Source organism: Pongo pygmaeus, chromosome 6 (genome assembly GCF_028885625.2).
Source record: "Pongo pygmaeus isolate AG05252 chromosome 6, NHGRI_mPonPyg2-v2.0_pri, whole genome shotgun sequence".
Taxonomy (NCBI): Eukaryota; Metazoa; Chordata; class Mammalia; order Primates; family Hominidae; genus Pongo; species Pongo pygmaeus.
The window spans coordinates 147,332,284-147,356,362 of record NC_072379.2 but is presented as its reverse complement, the minus strand read 5'-3'; the positions used below and the strand labels follow the sequence as shown (position 1 = coordinate 147,356,362).

General features: G+C 41.3%; 1 protein-coding gene across 2 annotated transcripts in view; it reads right to left on the bottom strand.

Annotated features, from left to right (window-relative positions):
- The window catches only part of CNTNAP2 (contactin associated protein 2), a 2,269,257-nt gene that overhangs the window by 200,959 nt on the left and 2,044,219 nt on the right, over positions 1–24,079 (bottom strand). For both annotated transcript variants that reach the window (XM_054495308.2, XM_063667934.1), the window contains one exon: positions 980–1,216. In XM_054495308.2, the coding sequence (XP_054351283.2) occupies positions 980–1,216 (237 nt within the window). The remainder of the gene's footprint in view (positions 1–979; positions 1,217–24,079) is intronic.

The window sequence follows — 24,079 nt, the reverse complement described above, 5'->3', positions numbered from 1 at the left end:
TAGGGGCTGCAGTGAGCTGTGATCCTGCTACTGCACTCAAGCCTGGGCAACAAAGCAAGACCCTGTTTCAAAAAAAATTAAAATTAGAAAAAAAACTCCTGCTTTAAGCAACCTTTATGACAGGGATATATTTTGTGAATTTAAAGTTCTGAGAGGATTGGGAATGAAAACATTTCTGATTTTCTATTCCTATTGAAAGTTCAGATGTTCTGTAACAACCTACTGCTATACTATCATTAATCAGAATAAAATAAATTTATGTAAAATTAATTTTACTCATTCAAAGCCCATCTCTGTTTAGCACATTTAGTGAATGTATTTATGTTTTATTGGTCTTTCTTATTAGTCTTTTTCTCTTTTGAGACAGGGTCTCTACTCTCTTGCCCAGCCTGGAGTGCAGTGGCACGATCATGGCTCACTACAGCCTCAACATCCTGGGCTCAAGTGATCCTCCCACCTCGGCCTCCTGAGTAGCTGGGACTACAGGCATGTACCATCACACCCAGTATTAGTATACAAAAATACAAATTTTTGCAATTTTTATAGAGATGGGGTTTCGCCATACTGGCCAGGCTGGTCTCAAATTCTTGAGCTCAAGTGATCCGCCCACCTTGGCCTCCCAAAGTGCTGGGATTACAGGTGTGAGCCACAGTGTCCAGCTGAATGTGTTTATTTAGTAAGGAGAAAAAATAATCATTACACACACAAACCTCTCTCTTATTCATGCAACAGCGTTCTTGTAAAGAACGCAACATGCCTCACCAACATTATTACTCTAACACCTTGCTCTAACGCACCCAGCTGGCAAGTTGTTTTCCTAATATTCATGGAGAGAAATGGGGTTCAAAGAAGTTACATGACTTGCTCAACAAGGCCCATGGGGAATAAATAACAAACCAAGAACAAGCTACAGACTCTTGCTAGAACGTTCTGTCTGCCCAAATGTTAAATGGCAGAGGCTGGGTATCCTCGTCCTTACCGGTGGGTTTGACGAGGACTGCCAAGAAGTCTGTGGTGAAGGAGCTGATGTAGAGGAGAATGCAGGGCGCTTTGGTGGTGCTGAAGCTGAAGCGGATCTCCTCCTGGGCCAGGTCTGGGTGGGAGTTCTGCTGGTCGGGAGCGTTCTCTACTCTGCTGCTGGAGTCTCGGGCATTGGTTGCTGGTGCCTGGAAGTTATATCGTAGCCACATCCCTTCTTCAAAAAATGCGCCAACGTCTGTTATAAAGGACAGAGAGAATTGAAAAATGAGGAGAGGTCTGATGCCGACCTCTCCAGCCATTCATGGAGTGTGGGCACTGGCTCCAGGAAGGGCATCTGACTAAGTTCTACGGAGAAAGATGTTATTACATCAGCATACATACTCTTACCAAAAAAAAAAAAAGCATGTAACAAAGTATGATGTATTAGTCTGTTCCCACGCTGCTAATAAAGACATACCAGAGACTGGGTGATTTATAAAAAGAAAGAGGTTTAATGGACTCACAGCTCCATATGGCTGGGGAGGCCTCACAATAATGGTGGAAGGCAAACGAGGAGCAAAGTCATGTCTTACATGGCGGCAGGCAAGAGAGAGAGCACATGTGCAGGGGAACTCCCATTTATAAAACCATCAGATCTTGTGAGACTTATTCATTATCATAAGAACAGCACAGGAAAGACCTCCTCCCGTGATTAAATTACCTCCAACCAGGTCCCTCCCACAACATGTGGGGATTATGGGAACTACAATTTGAAATTTGGGTGGGGACAGAGCCAAACCATATCATATAGAAATCCATAAAATTAAAAAAAATAGTAAAATGTAAGAAACTTACATTATACCAGAAAAAAATCTCACACCAAGAAAAAAATTCACATACCCTGAAAAAAATTTCATGTACTCAGACCAAGAAACTAATTGTCAGGTTGAAGAGATATGCCAAAAATAAATCCCTGGTACAAGGAACCCACAGGGGCATCCTCTTTGAGACTGAATTTGCTTGGATATTCACACAGGAAAGCCTTTATAAGCCCTACGTCCTTAGAGACTTTGTGTATAGGGTTTATAATCACATGTCTTGAAGTTAGAAAGAACTGGGTTCAAATTTGGCTCTGCCACTAAATAGCTGTGTGACCTTAGGAGAAGTTACTTAACAAATTTTTCTAGGCCTTGGTATTTCATCTATGAAGTGGAGAGTAATTAGTACTCAATAAATAGTATCTATTTTTATTATTATTGAGAAATTAGAGGAAAGAAACCCTTCCTGCATCAGCCTTTTCCTAGAGCCTGAGCAGTGCTTACTGGATATTAAGCACTTCATGGCCAGCAAGCTCCTGTTGCCGGTCTCCCTGCTGTTTGCTCAGCAATGTTCTAAATCACTCCGACTCACTGTGAAGGGCTGTGCCACCTTAGGGCTCCTGTGGTCGTCACAGTTTCTGTTTCATGGCCTTCTACAAGGGCCTTGCTGAAAGCATTTCTCACACTCCATCACCCATGCAACCATTAATCTCACAACACTTGACATCCCACTAAATTAACACTATGCAGAATATATTTTGCAAAACTGCTCTACATTATAATTAATGGGAGAGGACAGTTTTTAATAGGAGTCTTCCATCTGAGAATTTTGATGTTTGTTCTTGTTAAAGAGGTCGGCACAGAGCAGTGAAGTCCGACGCCTAGGGGTATATCTTGTCCTTGTCTGTAGCAGCCATGTTAACTTGGATCAATGGCTTGAAACTTTCTCAGCCTCAGTTTTGTGTCTAAAAAATGGGACCTCATAGGTGGTTGTGAGGATTAAGTAAACTATATAATACATAGCTTAGTGCCTGGAATATATGAGTGCTCAGGAAAGACTGGTGAACTATTATTACACAGACAGGTTACAATTGTATATTGAGGATGACACCACCTGGCCCTCACCTCACATCACCACACACATGTGTGAAAGTTGTCAGAGTCAAAATGAAGTCACTGATGTTAAAAAAAGAAAAAAGCCCCAAAAAATGGAGCTGGGGAAGGCCATGAATAAATGCCTGATCACAAGAACTATCACAGAGACTCTGCAAAAAGCACAACATTGCACAAACACCATTGCAACCTTACACAAAAAAACAGTTCTACAAGAACATCTGCCCTGGATTTGCCTTTCCAACCTTGGACTGGTGTCACCCTTGTTATTGATCTTTGTAGCCAAGGATAATTATTGTAAAACAATTATGTAATCCTCCTCCTTTTTTCCTTTAAAAACCTTTGTCTTCACCTCCCTGAATATGCACATAGTTAACTACGGCATGCATATTCCCATTGCAATGCTTTATTTCCAAATAAATATCTTATATTTCAGAGATCCTCTTTCTGATAATTACGTTGACACATACAATCCACCATGGCACTGTTACAGAGTCCATTGCTTCTCACCAAGTTGTAAGGAAAAGACTTAACTATAGCTTTTCAACTATGTGTAGTGCAATTTTCCTCCTGGTCCTCTTATCCCCAAAACTTTTGTAACTGTGTGTGTAGGTGGGGTAGTTGTCAAAATGATTGGTATACCAATGACATTTAGTGGGCGTGGGCAAGGACAGCAGCATCTCCTGCAATGTGTGGGGCTGTCTTATGCAATTAAGAATTCTTCTGGGCTGGGCGCGGTGGCTCACGCCTGTAATCTCAACACTTTGGTAGGTCGAGGCTGGCGGATCACGAGGCCAGGAGACTGAGACCATTCTGGCCAACATGGTAAAAACCCCGTCTCTACTAAAAATACAAAAATTAGCCAGGCGTGGTGGTAGGTGCCTGTAGTCCTAGCTACTCGGGAGGCTGAGGCGGGAGAATCGCTTGAATCTGGGAGGCGGAGGTTGTAGTGAGGTGAGATCCGCCACTGCATTCCAGCCTGGCAACAGAGAGAGACTCCATCTCAAAAATAAATAAATAAATAAAAATGAAAAAAAGAATTCTCCTGCTCCACATACCAAAACTACCCTTCTTGGAAAACATAGGATTGAACAGCTACTTAATCCATGCTCATTGCTGCCTAACTTACTGAAGTGTGAAGATGAACAAAACACAGTCACTTCCCATGAGAAGATTTCCATCTAGCAGTGGTTGTGGGAGGAGCTGCATCAACAGTGTGAGTACAATATAGTGAATGTTGTGGCGGTTTATTTAGAAGCTATGTGATGAGAACCCCATCTCACTACCTAAATGTCCTGAGTTAGCTTTCAGCAAACATCTGTTGGCACTGACTGCACCCTGGGCACGATGCTGGGTGCTGACAACTCTTGCTCTGAAGGAGCTCTGGACCTGGAGGAGGATTCAGGTAAACAGATTATTAGAATGCAGAGGGGTAAGTGCAGGATCAGGTAGACACAGGACCCCCTGGAACACAGGGGTGGTGGAAGACTTGCTGTGGGAAAAGACATCTAAGCTGGGACCCGGAGAGCCAGAGGTGGTAACCAAGTACAGGTAGGTGGCAGGGATGAGGACCAGCTTTCTAGCTGGAGGCACAGTGTATTGGCAGTGAGAGGGTCTGAAGTCTGAGGCATCTTGCCGCCTGGACAAAATTCATGTGCTGCTTTTTTAGAATCAGTCATTCATTGGAGACCCCCGAGGCTCCCACCACATTTCAGCTGGGTGTTGGGGATCCTGTGAGCAAGGCACAGGTGACCCCTGCCCTCAGTAGTTCAGAGTCTGATGGGGCAGATGGACACTCCTAGGACAGGCTTCTGTAAACATGTCTAACAGAAGACAGGGGAGGGGGGAGGAGTCAGGAAGGGCAGGTGGGGCGGGCCGCCTGGAGCAAACACGCTGAGCAGTTCAGTTTGCTACAGAGAGAGGTTCTGCCAGAGAATGTGGGGGTCATTACCTGAGAACAGGCTCTGGCGGGGGTGAGAAGAGATGGACCTGGGACTTGGAGGGAGGGTGGGAGGCAGGCTAGAGATGGAGGCTGGGAGATACAAACAAATCAGAGTGGGGCAGGCAGGATGATGTGCAGGAGAAGACATGCATACCAGGCACTTGAAATTCAAGACTGAGGAGCACAGAACCTGGCCTAGGGAGGGAAGGGTCTGGGCAGCAGAGACCCCAGCACCTGAGTGACAGGTGCAGCATGTCACCGGCAAGAACCTCAGCTTCTACGTGCCAGCCTCTCTCCAGTTACTTCATCCCGGAGCCAGAACTGGAGTCAGAGAGCATGTAGAGCTGAGACTCTCACATCATTTCCGTGACCACTTTCCTGGGAGCCTATTAAAATGCTGGTCCCCAGGCCTAGTCCCAGAATTTAGCTCAGAGGTTCTGGAGAAGCGGCATTTTTCGCAGGTTCCCAGGTGATACTTATGCGCACAAGGGTGTGAGATGCTTGGGGTGGAAGCTGAGGCGGGACAATGTACCTGATGGGGCACGAAGCTGAGTGGTCCCTGCCTGGGTGAGACAAGATGCGTTTATCAGCTGCCCTGGAGACAGCCATTCCAAGGCAGATCATGAAGGGAGATTCAGAAATCTAGAGATTTCAGATAAACAATCCAAAAATATGCCTCAGAGACTACTTTGGCTGTATTTTAGAGACATCATTAAAAGCTTTATGGATTTATGTCGGTTTTGCAGGAAGGGATATACCATGTTTAAAAGTGTTATTCTGAAACCACATCATAAACCAACTGTTAAACCAAAGCCTGGGAGTGATGTGAGTCCTCTAAGGCTCCAAGTGGCAGATTTACAGCTGCCATTTCATTGTTTCACATCTCTTTAAGAAAATGCCAAATCAGGGTATTGTAATATTTTTTAGAAAGCAATTCTCTCATCTCTTCTGAATGAATAACTAAAAATAACTCTAATTTAACAAACCCAAAATAGCATCATTTCCCTCGTAAAATTATCAAAAAGCATTGATTTAGAATGCTTGGTTTAAGGTTTTGTACTAGTAATATAGATACTAGTAATACATAATACTAATAGATATAGATAATATAATACTACTATAGATAATGCTAATAGTCTAAGTTTTATAATATTCATTTTTGATAGAAAAATAATAAATTCTGTATTTAGATATTCTATGATATAAAAAAAGATTTGCTTAATTATATCATGTTTCTCAAAGTTTTGAAATACATTATGCCATCTATAGACTCAGGATCATAGAGTTGACAGTTAACCTTCAAGTAGACGAGTAACCTTGTCTTAACTATTTCTTGGTCCTCAACACAGGTTATATGTAAATTATCCCTGATTGAGGAAAAAAGTTTGCAGATGTTTGACATAAAATCCACCAATTATTCATTCCAGAATAATACCATAAAGATATTTATCTCCTTGTTTAACCAAATCCCCGAGGCTTACAGTGGGAGAAGACAAAAAACCCCACAAAAAACAGAAACCAAAAGCAAACAGCTGGCACTCACCCCCATTATTCAATTGCTCTTCATCTTTCTCTTCTCCAAGTTAAATAATTCTATTCCTTTTGCCTTTTCACTTAGGATTTTGCAACCTATATTTTGCAATCTATATTTTTAAAATTGGCATGATTCTTTTTGTTTTCTAACTTTCCTATCAGGACTCAGAATTGAAAGCTCCCAACTTGCAAATGGGCTCTTTTCCAAAAATTTATTTTAGGCTCAGTAAATGGCAACTTGGAAAACTTCCCCACGGAAACAATGTTTTAAATGATGGTGTTTGCCAGGAGACTTCACAAATGCTGAGCCACTCTGGTTGTGTAATAAAAGATAATTGAAGAGTGCCGCTGTGTATTAGTAATTAAAATAGGAAAGAAAACCAAAACACCTTCAGGTTTATTCTTAAGGTAAGAACCCCATGGAACTCTGCTCCCACAGGGATTTCAATGAAGTGACCCAGTGGTAAGTCGGTAGATGTTAAACAACTGGCTTGAGGGGGAGGAAACAATTCTGATTTATAGTTGTAGCCTATTTCCTGTGATGTCAATCCTGCCACCTTGTCCGACTTCAAGCTACTAACATGATGTCATTAAATAAGGAGCTGAGAAGCAAGGTCTCCCAGACTGTGCAAGCCGCCTCATGCACGTGCTGTATCCACTCCTTCAGTCAGCAAGGCAGTCGCTCAAGCAAACCACATTTATTGAGCTCCCATTGTGGTGAGCTTCCTTCTTTTTACCTTCTGCTGTAAATAAACCCTTTAATATTTGCTTACTCCTTTCTGTCGCCCAACGCGCTCTTCTACCTCTTCCCAGATATCCCAGATTCTTGAAGCTCTGTGCAGCTTCTGCTAAAGTCTAGGAGGCTCTCCTGGGAGCCAGAACCACGCTAGAGGAGGCACAGACCTGAGCTGCAGCCTCAGGTCATTAACCACTTTCATGGCTGAATTCCATTGCCCAGAATGATCACTCTCATTAACTGCTTTTTAATTAGTCACCTAGTAAAACAGTTAAGTGAATTTTATGGAGTTGTGCTCCCGGGGACCTTGGACATCACCCTCTGCATGCATCATGATTCTGCATCAGGCAGGCCTGGTTCCTTCCAGGCAATCTGCACGGCACAACTCTGCTTAAACTTGTTTTGTTATTCTCCCAAGATACTGCTATGCTGAAACACAACCAGTTTTTCTCCTGGTCTTACATTGGCAAAATCTGCTTTTTCTCCCCAAGTGTACCACTCTGAATTTCCTTGCTGAATTTTTTATTCTGTTTGTTTGATGTTTTCTTCAACTTACTGTAATCTTTTTGGACTAACAACATTGGACCTGGGATGGGTTAACGTTCACCTCTACTAGTTCTGTTTCCCCAGGTGGGTCCATATCTATTGTAACCAATTTCCTGCCATTCTCTCCAAAGGCCCGGTCACTTCTAGGTCAGTTTCTATGTAATAAGCTTTAAGTGTCTGAATCTGTACAATGGAGAAAAGATGCCAAAGAAAAATCTCTAAGTTTATCCTGAGTGGCACGTGTGGCCCACGAGACACAAGTGTGAAGTATATTACTGTAAACACATCAATCAGCTATGGCTTGACTGTGTGGGAGCCAGGTGGCCTTCTTGGATCGGAGTTTAAGAGCAGCACCACTGAACAACTCTACTAGGGTCTTAAACTGGAAGATAGTTTGCATCTATTATAGAATTTCCTGGGTCATGCTCCTGAAACTGTGTTAATATGTATTCCCGATGTGTATGGTGGTCAATGGGTTAGAACGTTTTGGGGAGAGCAAATGAGATGAGGGCTTCACTACAGCAAACTTCATCTAAGACATATAATAAGGGATTAGTGTGGGACATGGCGAGGCCAGGAATCAAAAGTTGTGGATTGCAGCCTTGGCTTTGCCACCAACTCGCTGTTTGATCTTGGTCAGGCAAATCATTTCACTGCTGTGGGCTTTAAATCATTCTCATCTTAAAGGCCCCCCTACCCTGAACCTCTATTTTCCTCTGGCTAGCACTCAGTCTTTTTAATCCATTCTTTCAAACATGTAATAAGTGCCATCTGTGAACTATGAGCTGATAGAGATTTAGCAGGTCGTAAATTACATTTAAGTTAATAATTGAAGGCCAGTGAGATTTTGCTGGTAACAGGGGTAGGGAAAGCATTCTAGGAAGAGAAAAGAGCATGTGCAAAGGCTCTGAGGAAGAAGAGAACGCTGAGAATGAATGCAGTGGAGGCCAAGATGACAAACCCTCAGGGGAGACTGTGGTAGGAAGTGAGGCTAGATAGAAAGGTTGTGGTATTCTGAAGATTTTGGTTTTTATACAGAAAGCAACGGGTAACTCCTGAAAGGTTTTAAGCAAAGGTGACATAATCTGATTTCAGTTTTGAAAGCTCATTCTGGCTGCATTTTGGTGAACGTATTGGAGGGAGAAAAGAGGGGATATAGGTAGACCATTGAATAGGCTACGCAATGGGATGGAATAAATATGATGATGGTTTGGAGTAGCAGAGTGGACAGAATCTGATGATGTTTAGGAAGTAAAGAGGTGAAGGAAAGAGTGTTAAGACAGACTCATGGGTTTTTGGATAGATGGTGGTGACAATTTCTGATTATGGGAACACAGATGCAGGCAATCTTGGTGGGGTTGGGGATATGGCAGGTATCAAGAGTTCAGCTTTGGCTGGGCGTGGTGGCTTACACCTGTAAGTCCAGCATTTTGGAAGGCTAAGGCAGGAGGATCACTTGAGCCCAGAAGTTTAAGACTGGCTTGGACAACATAGTGAGATCCCATCACTACAGGAAAAAAAAAAAAAAAAAAAGAAAGAAAAGAAAAGAAAAAATAGAAAAAATAGCCAGGTGTGGTGGCACAAGCCTGTAGTTCCAGCTACTGAGGGAGGAGGATCATTCGAGTGCAGGAGGTCAGGGCTGCAATAAACCATGGCACCATTGCACTCCAGCTGGGGCAACAGAGTGAGACGCTGTTTCAACAACAACAAAAAAGTTCAGCTTTGAACAGGTCAAGTTCGAGGTGCCTTTGTGTCAGGGAAGCATAGAAGTCAAAGAGTCAAAAAGGTCTGGGCTGAAATATTCATTTAAAAATCATTTTTATGATGGTATTTACAATGCAAGCATGGATAGAATTCCCTGGGAGAAGTGTGTGAAGAGAGAAGACAGGAGGGCCCTGAGAAGTCACCCTTTCAAAGTGGGACAGGGGAATGAGCTTGCAAAGGAAGAACAGAGAGGAAGTAATTAGGGCACCCCGGGGACCCCTCGAACACGAGGTCTGAATGAGGCCAAGGAAAAAGGGTTTTTCAAGAAAGAGCACCTGACCAATAGGTTAGAATGCTGTTCAGAGGTCCAGTTAGATTTTCCCAATCTAACTGGGGAAATTCTAGGGACCTTCTCATCTCCTCATTTTCACTTCCTAATCATTGATTTTGGCCTGAACTCCATTCACTGAAGTGAAGTTGCTGTCACTGAGGTGTTCATAAACTTCCTAGTTACCAAAGTGAACGGACCATTTCTGCCCTTATTTAATTTACTCAACTCTTGGAGTCTTTGGAAACTCTCTTTGGTTTTCCTTTCCCCTCTTTCAGCTTTTCTGTAAGTCATTGGCTCTTTTTCCTCGGTGTATCCTGAAAATGTTGGGGCACTGAGGTTTTCCCTCCAGTGCTCCTCTTCCATCTCACTCTACACTCACTCATTAGGAGAGCCTCATCTCCATCACTCCCAACCTGCAACTTTCTGTAGGGAAACTCCACTTTGTTCTTTCATGGGAAACTCAAACTCAAGCTTCACACAATGGAATTCATCCTTTCTTACAAGTCTGGTCCTCTCCCTGAATTTTCTAGTTTGACCAATGACACTGCATCTGCGTGGTCACTCAAAGGCAGAAAGCCTAGAGACACCTAAGCTCCTTGTTTGCATTGCCTTGTAACCTTTTGCATCTGTTCTCTCCTGGGCACAGCTCTGTCGTGCCTCTGGTTCAGGCACTTGGGTTTCACCTTGGCACCTGTGATGACTTCTTTTTTTTTTTTTTGACACGGAATCTCGCTCTGTCGTCCAGGCTGGAGTGCAGTGGCGCAATGTCGGCTCACTGCAAGCTCCGCCTCCTGGGTTCACGCCATTCTCCTGCCTCAGCCTCTCCGAGTAGCTGGGACTACAGGCACCCGCCACCACGCCCGGCTAATTTTTTTTTTTGTATTTTTAGTAGAGACGGGGTTTCACCGTGGTCTCGATCTCTTGACCTCGTGATCCGCCCGCCTCGGCCTCCCAAAGTGCTGGGATTACAAGCGTGAGCCACCGCGCTGTGATGACTTCCTAAAGGGTGTCCTCCAATGGGCATCTTACCTCCTATAATCTGTCCTTCACAGACTTTCAGTGACCCGCCTTACATCCTAGTCTAACCATGTCCTTCTTAAACCTAAAATATATCCCTCTTCTTACAATGTGGCACATCATTTCGGGGGAAGTGTCACTGAATACATTTCAGAAAACCTGTAAATCTTCTGACATTTTCGGGGAAAGTATGTGCAAATACATTCTTCTGGGAAGAAAGTTAGTTTCAATCCGGTCCCATGACTCCCCTGCCAAATGTAAAGAAAAAGAGCAAAAAAGAATTCACTCATTATTTCTCTGAAATGCTTGACTGAGAGGCATCTGTGTGCCAGCGCAGTGCGAGGCGCTCACTCTGCTTCCAGAGTGACTAAAGCCCTTGGTCCCCTTCATCGTCTGGACTGGCTCCCTACTTGGCCTCAGCGGCCATTCTCCTTCGCGTACTCCACGTGGCTCCAGCCAGCCTAAGAGGCCGGCTGTTCCTGTTTCCCTCTCCTGCCCGACTACTTAGCTATGTATTCACTCTTCAATTCTGCGTGAGCTCCATCTCCTTCCCCAAGTGCCGCCTGCACTGTAAGAGTGCACATCCTCAAGTGTCCCATAGCTCCTTGCTATAACTTTATTCCAACAAGTATAACCTTGTTTGCATTTAATTTAGTAAACATTTCTTAGAATCCTACTATGTGTGAGGCTCATGTTGATGACAGAAGCAAACATGATATAAACTTTTCCCAAAAGGAGTTTGCGGTGGGTTGGGAGACAGAGCAAACACAGCATTACAACAGTGTGGGAGATCTGTAGAAGGAGAGTGTGTAGAAATAAAAGCAGGAGGCAGGAAGGATGGGATCTGCCTGTGGGTGGGGCGTGGGATGCCTGGATGGTTTCACTAAGGAAGGTGACATCTGAGTTGGGTCCTGACAAAATAATAGGAACCTACAGGACTGAAGAGGTGGACAAGGGCCCTGCAAGTACTGGAAACAGCAGGCACCAAGGCATGAGGAATGCAGCAGCGTGGTGTTTGGGAAACAGGCCTCCAAGCTTCCCAACCTAGGCTATGCTTTTGGAAAAAACCATGGCTGCAGCAAACTCCCAGGAGTCCTGATCTGATTGTCTGGGGAGAGGCCTGCCTATTGGCAGATTTCAGCATTTTCTCAGATTAGTCTAATGTGCAGTCAGCGTCAGGAACGACAGCGAGAGGATGTTGGACATAACTTGGTATTAAATGTGGGGTGACGTACGGCTGGAGGTGCTGCTGAAGAAAGGCAGGATTGAGGCCACGAAGGTCTTGAATCCCTTATTTTAAAATTTTTTACAAGAACAATATACCTTGAAATAATTTTGAAAAGTTGTAAAAATAGTATGAATAACTCCTATATCATCCGTATCTGGATTCCCTAACTTTTAACATTTCACTATATTTGTTTTCTCTCTCATATTAAATATGTTATATTTAGATATAATATAAATGGTAGTCAAAATTTAAATATAACATAAATATTAAAATTAAAAATTTAAATATATTTATATTTAACATTATATATAATTAAAATAATTTTTAATGTTACATATCTAGTATATTAAATATAATATATATTATATATAATTCCTGAACCATTTGAGAGCAAGTTGGAGTCAGGAAACCAACATTAATACGACACTATTGTCCCATTTCTAGAAAAAAATATATATATGAACATGAATATTTGTATACACACAAATAATTTTGGGAAACTACTTTGAGGGTATATATGAATATTTATATGTGTGTGTGTATATGCCTATATGCATATATATATTTTTTTCATGTAGAAAGTCTTTTGCAAATAAGCGTCCCTTACTAGGAAGAGAAGGGAAGGAACAGAACAGGGATAAGGAGGTTAAAGGTGAATGCCTTACTCATGCACCCAGCTTCTCTCTAGACTGTGAGTTTCTGAAGGGAAGAACTGTGTCTAATCCCAGCTAGCCCCTGGCCTCCAGCAGATATTCAATAAATGTTCATTGAGTTGAGCCGAATGGAATTAAATGATTTTTTAATTGCAATAGTATATTCTTCAACTAGTTGGATCACATTGGCCTTTCTTTTAGTGAAAAATTTCAGGGTTCTTTTGTGTGTGTATGAAGTGGGCTTCTTGAGAGAAATGTCATTCAGTTGACTGAGACCTCATCATTAATTAAAACGGCAGTTTATTAATGAAAATGTTATAAGATGCATTTAGAATAATATATCCAAAAGAATGAAAGGACTTACACCTTAACGAATGCTCTTAATTTCTACTGCTTTTTTTCTCCTTTATACTGGCTTAGTAAACGGCAACACATTTGTGCAGAGGTTGGTCAATTACTCAACCAGCTTTCACAAATCAACTTGTCTCCAATCCAGTGACTCTGCCTCAGTTTGCCTCTGTGCTGCTAACTTCACAGTTTGCTGCGAGGAGACTGCTTTTAGAAATTATATTGTTCCTTTAACTACATATTTGTAGACTTACTGAATTACATGATTTGTGCCTGTTGCACACACCAGGGTGTTTCTACCCTTTCTGTTGATAGGCAGCAAGGTGCTTCATCTGAGCTCTGTACTAAGACTGCACATTCCTTATTTTCTCACGTGCTCAGCTGATTTGCCTGAGCCACATAGAATTCTCCACCCTAATGGTTTTTGAGGACAAACACCATTTTAATTGGTGGTTTTAGTCTCAGTCTAGTGAAAAGAGGCACTCATGAGTTTGTTGATTCAGTGAGGACTCTTGTGGATGGGAGCCAGGTACATATTTACACACCATGAAGCCATGAGCTCCTACTGAGTTCCAATAGGTGCCAATGGGCACTTTTTATCTCATTTAACCTAATTACTCAACAACAACACTTTGAGCAGATGTCATCATCCCTGTTTTACAGATGAGGTAACTGAGGCTTACAGAAGTAGTTTGCTCAAGGTCACCCAGCTAATCACGGAGTCAAGAGTCAAATGCAAATCTGCTGAACTTCAGAGCCCACACTCCTCCCTCTGTCTAGGCGATGATTGGGCAAGCTCTAGCTGTTTTCACAGAAACCCACAAAGTGATTTGCTTATTAGCTCCTGCTTTGGGAATTAAAAATGAAATGAGATACCAGGAACCACTGATTATTACTCACAAACATAAAAACACAGTGGAATCTTTGAAGTAATAAAATTTTATTTTTCTCTACCAGCAAAGATCTTAATAGAAAAGAAAAACCAAAAATCTACAAATGCCCTATTACTTTTGATAAACTTTTGTTAATAATAGAATGATTTATATTTTAATTTTAAAAAGCCACATTTCAAAGTCGAAGTTGATGGAAAGATTTGAGACATTCCCATATGTGTTCTGAAATTCAAAGTCATTCCCATTTGCTGATTATTGTAAAAGCAGGACATATCTTTTGTAATATTTGCCTTGACCAAGGAAGGTAAATGGAACTACAGATTATAACTTTGGTTTTCCTCGTTATCTCTGCAACTACTTTATTTCATATATTAATTAAGCCTTGAAATTTGTCTAAATATTCCAACTCAGCATTGAAATGTTCTTCAATCAACACAAACGGTCCTCAAGCCTTCTGCCTTCTTTAGAGAACATGCCACATCGTACCGGTAGTCTTAAAGCAGATAGACTATCACAGCTGAGCCTCACTCATCAAATGGGAAACGAACTTTTGTGGGCAGTGTTAATGGTTACAGGATTCAAAGAAATTATCTAGAGGTGCTTCCTTGAATGGGGCGCAAATACAGGAAGCATTAGAAGCTAACGGGATTCTACTTCAAGCAACTCAAGAACTTGGTTATTTCCTACTAAAGTTATCTGAGGCCTCATAGGGTTTCTGGACTCTTAGCAGGTAGCTCTTTACTATGCCTCTTGAAAAAAGATGTTTACTGAATGCTGTTTATTATGCTATACCGAGTCCAAGAAGTGGTCAGGTCCAAGAGCACTGGGCTCCTCCACTAATCCTGCATATTCTGGCCCTGGGCTTCTTTCTAGTTTAGCAATGACCCCTCTGGCTTGTTTTGCACTTGTTTCTATGAAAACCAGACTTAGACATTCTTTTTTCCTTTTTCTTTTCTTTTCTTTTTTTTTTTTTTGAGATGGACTGTCACTGGGCCACCCAGGCTGGAGTACAGACCTTGGCTCACTGCAACCTCTGCCTCCTGGGTTCAAGCGATTCTTGTGCCTCAGCCTCCCGAGTAGCTGGGATTACAGGCTCAGGCCAACACCTCCAGCTAATTTTTGTATTTTTAGTAGAGACAGAGTTTCACCTTGTTGGCCAGGCTGGTCTGGAACTCCTGACCTCAGATGATCCACCCACCTCGGCCTCCCTAAGTGCTGGGATTACAGATGTGAGCCACCTTGCCTGGCCCACATTCATTTCTCGATGACATACATTCAAAATATAATACTTCCGAAGAGTTTATCACACTAAACTGGAATTGGTAGTTTACATATGCAGATGCTGGAGACCATAGTTTCCTTGAGGGATACACTGTTTTATTTGACTTTTTATTTCTGGAGTACAACCCAACTCCTAGCACATATTAGGTATGCAATGTACACTGCTTGAATTAATGAACATGAGTTAATGGTATCACAGACCAATTTGGCCATATACAAATTTTTTTTTCATTTTTTTCATTTTATTCCCCCACAAATTCTCCTCCCCAAATTCTCCTCCCCAAAAGAAAATCCAAGACATCTTAGTGATGTATTTCTACCATTAGCTATAATTTTTCAACAGTAGTTTCTTCAAAGAAGATAAAATATAGTTAAAAAGCAAAGATTCACCTCAAGGAATCCAAGAAGTAATTGGCTAACTGCAGCTTTTGGAAAATACAACTGAAGGATTATGATTTATCCAGAGATCCTGAAAATGAGGTTGTCATCAAAGTTATTATACTTTATCTGCCTTTTGGCAGAAGAAGGAGGAAAAAAGAAAAAATGAGAAGAAGAGAAAGGAAAAAGAAGAAAAAGAATGGATTTAGGCCACGCCTTTGTTGTATGACTACACAGAGCCTTGAATGAATGATTGGACTCTGCATCCCCAGCACAGCGAGAGCCTCTGGTCGTCCTCATGCACACATGATGTGTGTAATTTATCTGGGGAAATGAACATCGTGGGGTATTTTCCAGATCCCCCTTTGCCTTCTACTTCAGTGGAAACAATATTTTCAAGTGAGAAGACAGCTTCAATTACAAAACTGACAACTAAAATTTGACTTTAATATTTTTTCCCTGTATCAGCAGCTTTTTCCCCTTTGTAGATGCTTCAAGCACACCCCTCTTTTTGCACCATGTCTGTGGCAAAAGAATGGATTTATTCATTGTTGTGTGAAATAAATTCAGGCTTCTATGAAATAAATTAAAAATACTTGCAAAAGGCTTTCTATATGGATGGATGGCTTTCTCTGTCTCCATACACATAAAATCAACCTCAAATGAGTTTCTGGAAAATGCGTGTGTATGATTTTCAGAAAGTATGGATGTACACATGTATGCATGTATTTTTTCCCCAGAAATTATGTATATGTTTGTATATACACACACATACTACTATCTGAAACACTCCCAAATGGTTTTCCAGAAAGCATCTGTTGCTTACTGATGTGCGTGCCAAGCCTAGTTTGCTCACAGGTTTGTTCTCTGACCTGTCCTTTGTCACAAGGGGAACTGTAAAAACATCTTCCAGTGGCAGGAGAGAAGCCATTGAAGGGAGGGGCCATGCCACATGTGAAATACCGCAACTCCTTGAAATAAAGATTCTGCAAAAGGCTCTATGCTATTTTCAGCACTCAGGCCAATCATACAAAGAAATAGTCTAAAAGGCACAGGCTTCTCAAGGGCCCCTGCTTCAGGAAGTGAGATTGACTGTCTTCCCAACTCATTCATTTGCCTCATCTGCTTGTAATATTGTCCTTCACTAACAACAACCGTGTGCGTCAATTTGTTTACTATAATGTCTCCCTGCGTATTGCCATTTCTTTTGTTCCACAGTGTGTGAAAGTTTTAAAGTAATCACTTCTTTCTAATGTCTTATTTTTTTAAATAGTCCAAGGTGTAATGAAATGCCTGCAAATATTTCCCTGTTCTAATGGTGCCTTTGAGTTTGGAAATAATAGTGACCATGGATGGTGATTTAAAATGCACGCTGCCTGCCCATCCCTGATTTTATTCTAATTGGAGACCCAAAGGACGCGGCACGAAGTTTAGTTGCATACAAAACTGGCTTCAGCTTCACTGGTTTGTCTCCTGAGAATTAGGGAAACCAACCATGTGAGTCTTCCCATGTCTATAAAAAAGGGAAACTTTTGACGACAGACTGGTTTAATAAGTTCAGTCACTTTTTTTACAAAGTAAATGTTTGTGCTTGGCAATGGGAAGAAATAGGATAAAATGGTGTAAAAACTAAATTATAAATTTCAAGGCTAATGAGCTGAGCAATATTAGAAAATGGTGATGAGGTCACAAGTGAAAAGACTTAAGGTGAAACATAAAGAGCAAGCTAAAGCGAACTCTCACAAATAAAACAGTTTGATTAGAGTAGCAAGAGCTTTAAGCCTTTTATTCACCTCTTCTTTCTCTTACCTTCCTTCCAAAGATCTGCATGTCTTTCCCTTTTAGTCATGACATTTAGCGAAGGCACGTGGCAACCATAATTCTGACCACCAAACACACCCTTTCCAAATGACATTTTGCTTCTGTAATTATTTTTATTCTGAGATTTGAATATAAATCTGACATGCTGAGAGTTTATTTCTAATCAAATGACAGAAGTGTAAAGAAAACTCAGGATTCATTAGGGAGATGATGAATTTCTGCACCTCTGTTGGTGCAAGGACTTGAGGCATTGCTTCTTATGTTGAATCTCATCACCCGAATCCAAGGTGCCTCCACATTGTCTTTAAATTTCAGCACCAATTATAAAAGCTCTACCACTTATGGAGCATTAAGGACTATGTTATTTAGTCTTACAACACCATGGGGTACATATTATTCAAATTCTACAGGCAAGGGAATGGAGACTCAGAGAAGGTAAACAACCTGCCTGCAGTCACACATCTACCAAGTTCTTACTGTTAACTACTGTGTTGTATTGCCTTTCAAAGCCTTTCATTTATATCTTGCCTACAAGAAAGATCTAAAAAAGCAATTTAGCATTTTTCTTTAAAAAAATTACTGTGGAGAATGGTAGCATCATAGGTGTATTTTGAAGGTTATCATAGAGGGCTATGATTCCTATGTAAGAGGAGTCTTTGAAAAGCTCTACATCAGTCCTGTCCAGTAGAAATATAATGTGAAAGCCAGGCCTGGCGGTGCATGCCTGTAATCCCTGCTACCCAGGAGGCTAGGAAGGGAGGATTGCTTGAGCCCAGGAGTTCGAAGCTCCAGTGAGCCATTATTGTGCCACTGCACTCTAGCCTGGGAGACAGAGGTCTTTAAAAAAAAAAAAAGAGAGAGAAAGAAAGAAAAGAAGTGTAATAGGACCCACATTTATAATTTTAATTCTTTTGTAGCCACATTTAAAAAGTAAAAAAGTGAAATGAATTTTAACAATATGTTGTATTTAATTTAGTATATCTAATATATTATCAACATGTAATCTATGTAAAAATTATTGAGACATTTTACATTGTGATGGTTAATTTTGTGTGTCAATGTGGCTGGCCTGAGAGATGCCCACATGGCTGATAGAACATGATTTCTGAGTGTGTCTATGAGGGCATTCCTGGAGGAGATTAGCATCTGAGTCAGTCGACTGAATAAAGAGGATCATAATTCTGAGTGGGCATCACCCAATCCATTGAGCACCTGGGAAGAATAAAAAGGCAGAAGAAGGGGAATTCACCCTCTCTTGCGCTGGGACATCTGTCTTCTTCTGTCCTCAGACATTGGTGCTTCTAGCTCTCCAGCCTTTGGACTCCAGGACTCACACCAGTTGTCCCCCTGGTTCTGAAGCCTTTGGGCTCAGACTGAATTATACCAGTGGCTTTCCTGGTTCTCCAGCTTGCAGATGGTATATGATGGGATTTCTTGGCTTCTATAATAACATGAGCCAATTTCCATTAAGAAACCCCCTCTTATGTATCTCTCTCTATCCTACTGGTTCAATTTCTTTGGAGAACCTTGACTAACACATAAACCTATTGTTTCATGCTAAGTCTTTAAAATCTACTGAGTGTTTTATGCTTATAGCACAATCTCAATTTGAACTAGTCCCGTTTCAAGTGCCCAACCTCCACATATAGCTTGTGGTTACCGTATAGACAGTACAGCTATATAGAGTCCAAGAAAGGAAAACTAAAAGCATTTGCCAATATCAGTTGATTTTTCCAGCCTCTGGAGACGTGTTTTCAACATGGGCATTGGAATCGTTTTAACAACGAGATGTCTACAGTCTATCTCAAACCACTAAATTTGAGTTTCTGGGGATGACCTCTGGACACACCTAAGCAAAGAAGGACTTGAAACCTCACATTCCCAGTTCAGCCCTCTTAGAATAAAACAATATAAGCCTGCTTGAAATGTGCCTTCTACACATCTCTATTAGGAATATGGGGAGATAATACGTGGACCATTCTGGGATTTAGGATTCTAGCCACTTCTTGTTATTAGACATTTGAGTAGCAGCTTGGAAAATCATTTCCTGTTTTCAGTTTTTCTGCATTTTTAGGTTTATTTTAAGGATGCAATGGCAAAAGGAATTAATTTAGCCAGAGTGATCATTTTATAATATATGTCATATCATGTTACTGTTTTGCTCAAAACCCTCTATGAACTCCACCTCCCTCTGGGCAAAAGCCAAGCCCTTACCATGGTCTGCCATGCCCTCCCTAATCTGGGCCTCTTCTCCCCATTCCACACCCCATTGTTTCTCTCACCCTATTTTCTTCTCTTCTTTCCTTTCCTGCTAATTCTACTCCATCCCCAATGACCTCCCTATGTTCTCTGAGCACCCACATGAGACTAATTTCTAGACTGGGTCCAGGTATCAATATTTTTCAAAAGTTGTATCTGTCAGGGTGAGAAAGAGTTTTCTACGGCAATGTGTGGATTCCATCCTCCTAAATATGTTGAGCTTCGCAGCTGTGAATTCAAGGTCACATTTTTGAACTAGCACCTTGAATGCAAATATCCTATGAAGCTTTAACCATCTGCTACGACAAGGACATATGTGAAAGGGCAACCACTTCTGAAAGGGCACATCTGAAAAGATGGCCCAGGGAGTATCTAGAAGAACACAGTGTCCTCCAAAGCTTATGATGGTGGCTACTGCTTGCCGGGACACATACGGTCACAATCCTCATAGCTGTAGAGCAGGGATGTAGTTATTTCAGCATGGGAGATTTTACAGGAGCTGTGGAAGACATTTGCATAGCTTACCCATTAGGAAAAATCCCCATGAAGCACCTACAGAAGGAGTCCCTTAAAAGCACTCAAGGCAATTAATAATCTACATTAGATACTCAATGAGTTAAAGATTGCACAGGTCACATGGTCACAATCGCCATCAACCTTTATGAAACTTCTCACAGATTTCTTACTTCTTGGATCATGCCCCTTTGCCAAACCTATCACCTCAAAGACAAATTGCTATGAATTGCCCATCCCTGACCTGAGCTTCGAAAGAGACAGAACAGGGGCTGTGATCTGCTGCCATGGGGGGTGGTGGCTCTGGGTAGCAGGCAGCCTCCTTGCGCGCTACAGGCTTGGGTCAGTCCCTTTGGAACCAGCCACCCTCAGGCTTCTCAGCCTGCCTGACATCGTTCCCTTCACATGGAAGTTGGGAGTCTCACTTTCCAGTTCTGCCGTGTTGAGATTCGTGCAGGGAAAAGATACATAGATCAGGGCTCCAGTGGCTCCAGATGGAAATAACCTTTTAGCCTTTTTAGAGCTTCAAGGAAACTCAAGGGATGACCACACAAATGGAACTTGAAGAACTAATCTGTATGGTGTAGGATGAGGGGAACCTTTGACACATGACTGATAGGAAGCCTAGTTTTCAATGAGCTTTGAAGGTGAGATGTTTAAGCTGCTTTGTTGAGCTCCCCGTCTTTCCATTAAATTTGGTTTCAAGAGGCAGCTGGTTTTAGCAACACGATGATGATCGACTGATAGAATTCTAGGAGCTGTCAGAGGGCTCAAGCCTGTCAAGATTGCTGAAATGGTTTCTTTTAATTCAATTTAATTTTTCTTTGTTTATGTGTGGGTTATTGGTATAATCAGAAAAATAAATCTTTGCCCTGAATGGACACGTTCTGTCACTGGTGGTAGCTTACATTGAACTCCAATGCCTTATTTCATACATTGGCTCTGTTGTGTTGCTCTGAAAATGTTAAAAAGAACAGGTAAACACTTGAGCTTTCGTTTCTGGGATTTAAAGGAATTATTCTAGGGAGAATTTTTCTTTTTGGGTGACCTTTATTTTGGGGTACTGCTGCAGGCTTTCTAAAAGACTATTTTGTTTTTAATATATAGTTTCAGGATTACACAATATATCAAGGGTCTTGCTTTGCATTTTTTCACATAATCATCTATATGTGGATAAATAATCTAACAAGTAGGGAATAATTCTAGGAAAACTGGGTTCTAATAAAGAAATTTCTGATAAATTTCAAAATAAAAGATCTAAATTATGTAAAAACATATTTTTCATCAGGGACACACATTTCTAGTGCTAGTACTGATGAATGCTATTTGAAGTAAATTTATAGTAAGTTGTTGATGTAAAGGAATGATTTTTTCCCTTTGTGTATATTTTATGACGTACATGAATTCTGTAGTACATTTACAAAATGTATAACTGAATATATAAAGGTATACAAATTGGGACTTGTGTTTAACATTTTTTTTTTCCTTTTAGAAATTTGCAGCCTAAGAGTCAGGGAAGCACTGCCTAGCAAGTGAAAGCACTTACTTCTAGGGGCTGCTCCCTGAATCCCTCGCTTGAGCCTGGACCCTGGTGCTAGCAGTTAGACTTTCCTGGAAGGATCTCAATGTGCCTCTTTGAATATTGCCAGCTCTCACATTTTCAGTGGCTGTCCACTGCCCTGCTGCCCCAAAGAGGCTCATCTTCTCCCTGGAACTGTTACAAGTCAGTGGTTAAGGGTACAGGTGTTAGAGCAAAATTGTCCATGTTCAAATCCTTGCTCTGCCAAAGAGATGGGTCACTTTGAGCAAGCTACTTAATTTATTGATGCCTCAGTTTTCATGTTAGTAAAATGGGTCTATTAAAACTATCTCCCGTATTGGATTCTTGTGTGAATAAATGAGTTAATTAATACACTTAGAAAGTGCCAGGAGCTGTTATCATTACTGGACCTCTCTGGTCCCAGCTGTAAGCCTGCCAGTTACTATTCTGTGCCTGCCAGCCTCCTCTACTGTGTGCTGCAAACTCCTCTGCTCACTCCCTGCCCCATTCTAGTGATCAGGCAAGTTCCTGGACCCAGATACCCCCAGTTCATCCAAATCCTGCTGCAGCGAACTCTTCTATCCCTGACTACACAAGGAACTAGAAAAGTCTAATAGATGATTGATTTATTTCACTTGGGATTAAAAGACAAGCTATTCAAACTGCATTCTCATGGTATAGTTTCCCATGCTGAGTCTTGACATTCAAAAAAATTGTTCAGGGAATTTCTTTTTTGATTGTTCCTTGGGATCAGTAGTCAATTGATCCTGAAATTGCTCAACTCTGGGGAAAATTAATCTGACGTGTGTGCAAATGGGATATTCTCCTAGAAACTCTTTAAAAATGCTGTTTGTGTTTTTGCTTTCAATTAGTGTTTGCGAATAGCAACCCTGTACAATGGTCAAAACCAAACTGATTAGATTTGACAGGTCAAATGTTGACTTGGATATTCTTTTTGTAGGCATTTGTAAATTCCCACTAACATTTTGCAGGTCAGTAGAATGCATTTGTGAGGATGCGTGCTCTGAATGTCTGAGCAGACCCCCCTTTTTTTTTTCTTTCCATGGTCTTTTGTTGTGGTTCAATTGCTCAGGAAATATTAGTGATTTCTCAAAAGGGGGTTGCTTGGGACACCAAGAAAATACAGAAATAAAAATGGTCTTCAGGTGCCTGTCTCAGTTTTATAAAAGAGTTTCAGTTACAGGATATACTAAATTCTGACTTGAATTATTTGACAAATATGACAGCTTTGGAGTTATCCTATCATTGTGTATTTCAAACATTTTAAAAATACCTAGAAAATACTTTTTAAAAAGCATAAAAGCAAAGGTAGAAAAAGTCTTTGCGGTATTTCATTGCCCAAAGACAGAAACTGAAATGAGATAAATTGTGCTTAAGTGGGATGCTTGTCTAGTTTGGAAAGCTAGCTATAGCTTAGGTTGTGAATTTAATGCTACAGGGAAGGAATTTAATGCTACAGAGAAAGGTCAACTAAGACTTCTATGAAAATAACTTTCACCAATATTTTCCTATTTTCAAGTTGCTTTCTCATTTCCTTGTCTTTTCTTTTCCTATTTTTTTCAGGGATGGAAAACTCACATGAAAAATAAACATCTCCAGGACCAAGAAATTCAATTTAAAAGTTGGTTCTAGAAAATGCTCATTCATCAAATACTTACCAAACACCTACTTTGTAGCACAGACTGTGCTGGAGACTGACAATACATGATGAGAAGACATCAGCCCTTGCCCAGAAGGAATTTGCAATCAGACAGCGTGACTTTCATCACAGAGGGTACAAATACAAGAAAGAGCAAGGAAAGCCAAGCCTATTTCTGAGACCCAGAAGAGGTAGCACTTGACCCTATTATTCTAGGGGAAGTTGTGAGAGATTTCTGACAATCATTTGGGTGTTGACTGAGTGCTGATCATATATATGCTCAGTGAGTATATGAGACATGGCTTCTGTGATGCTTAATTTCATGTGTCAACTTGACTGGGCTAAGGGTGCCCAGATAACTGGTAAAACATAATTTTGGGGTGTGTCTGTGAGGGTGTTTCCATAAATTAGTATTCAATCCAGTAGGCTAAGTATAGTAGATCTGCCCTCACCAATAAGGGTGGGCACCATCCAATCCATTGAGGGGCCAGATGGAACAAAAAGGTGGAGGCAGGGTAAATTGTCTCATTTTTTTCTTGAGCTGGGACATCCTTCTTCTCATGCCTTGGGACTCCCCCCACCCCACTTCCTTCAGTTCTTAGGCCTCTCGTCTTGGACTGGGAGTTACATACTGGCTCCTCGTTCCCAGGCCTTCAGACTCAGACTGAATTACACCATGGGCTTTCCTGGGCTTTCAGCTCACAGATGGCATATCATAGACTGTCTTGGCCTCCATAATTGCATAAGTCACTTCCAATAATAAATTCCCTCTTATCTATATTATACTTATCCTACTGGTTCTTTT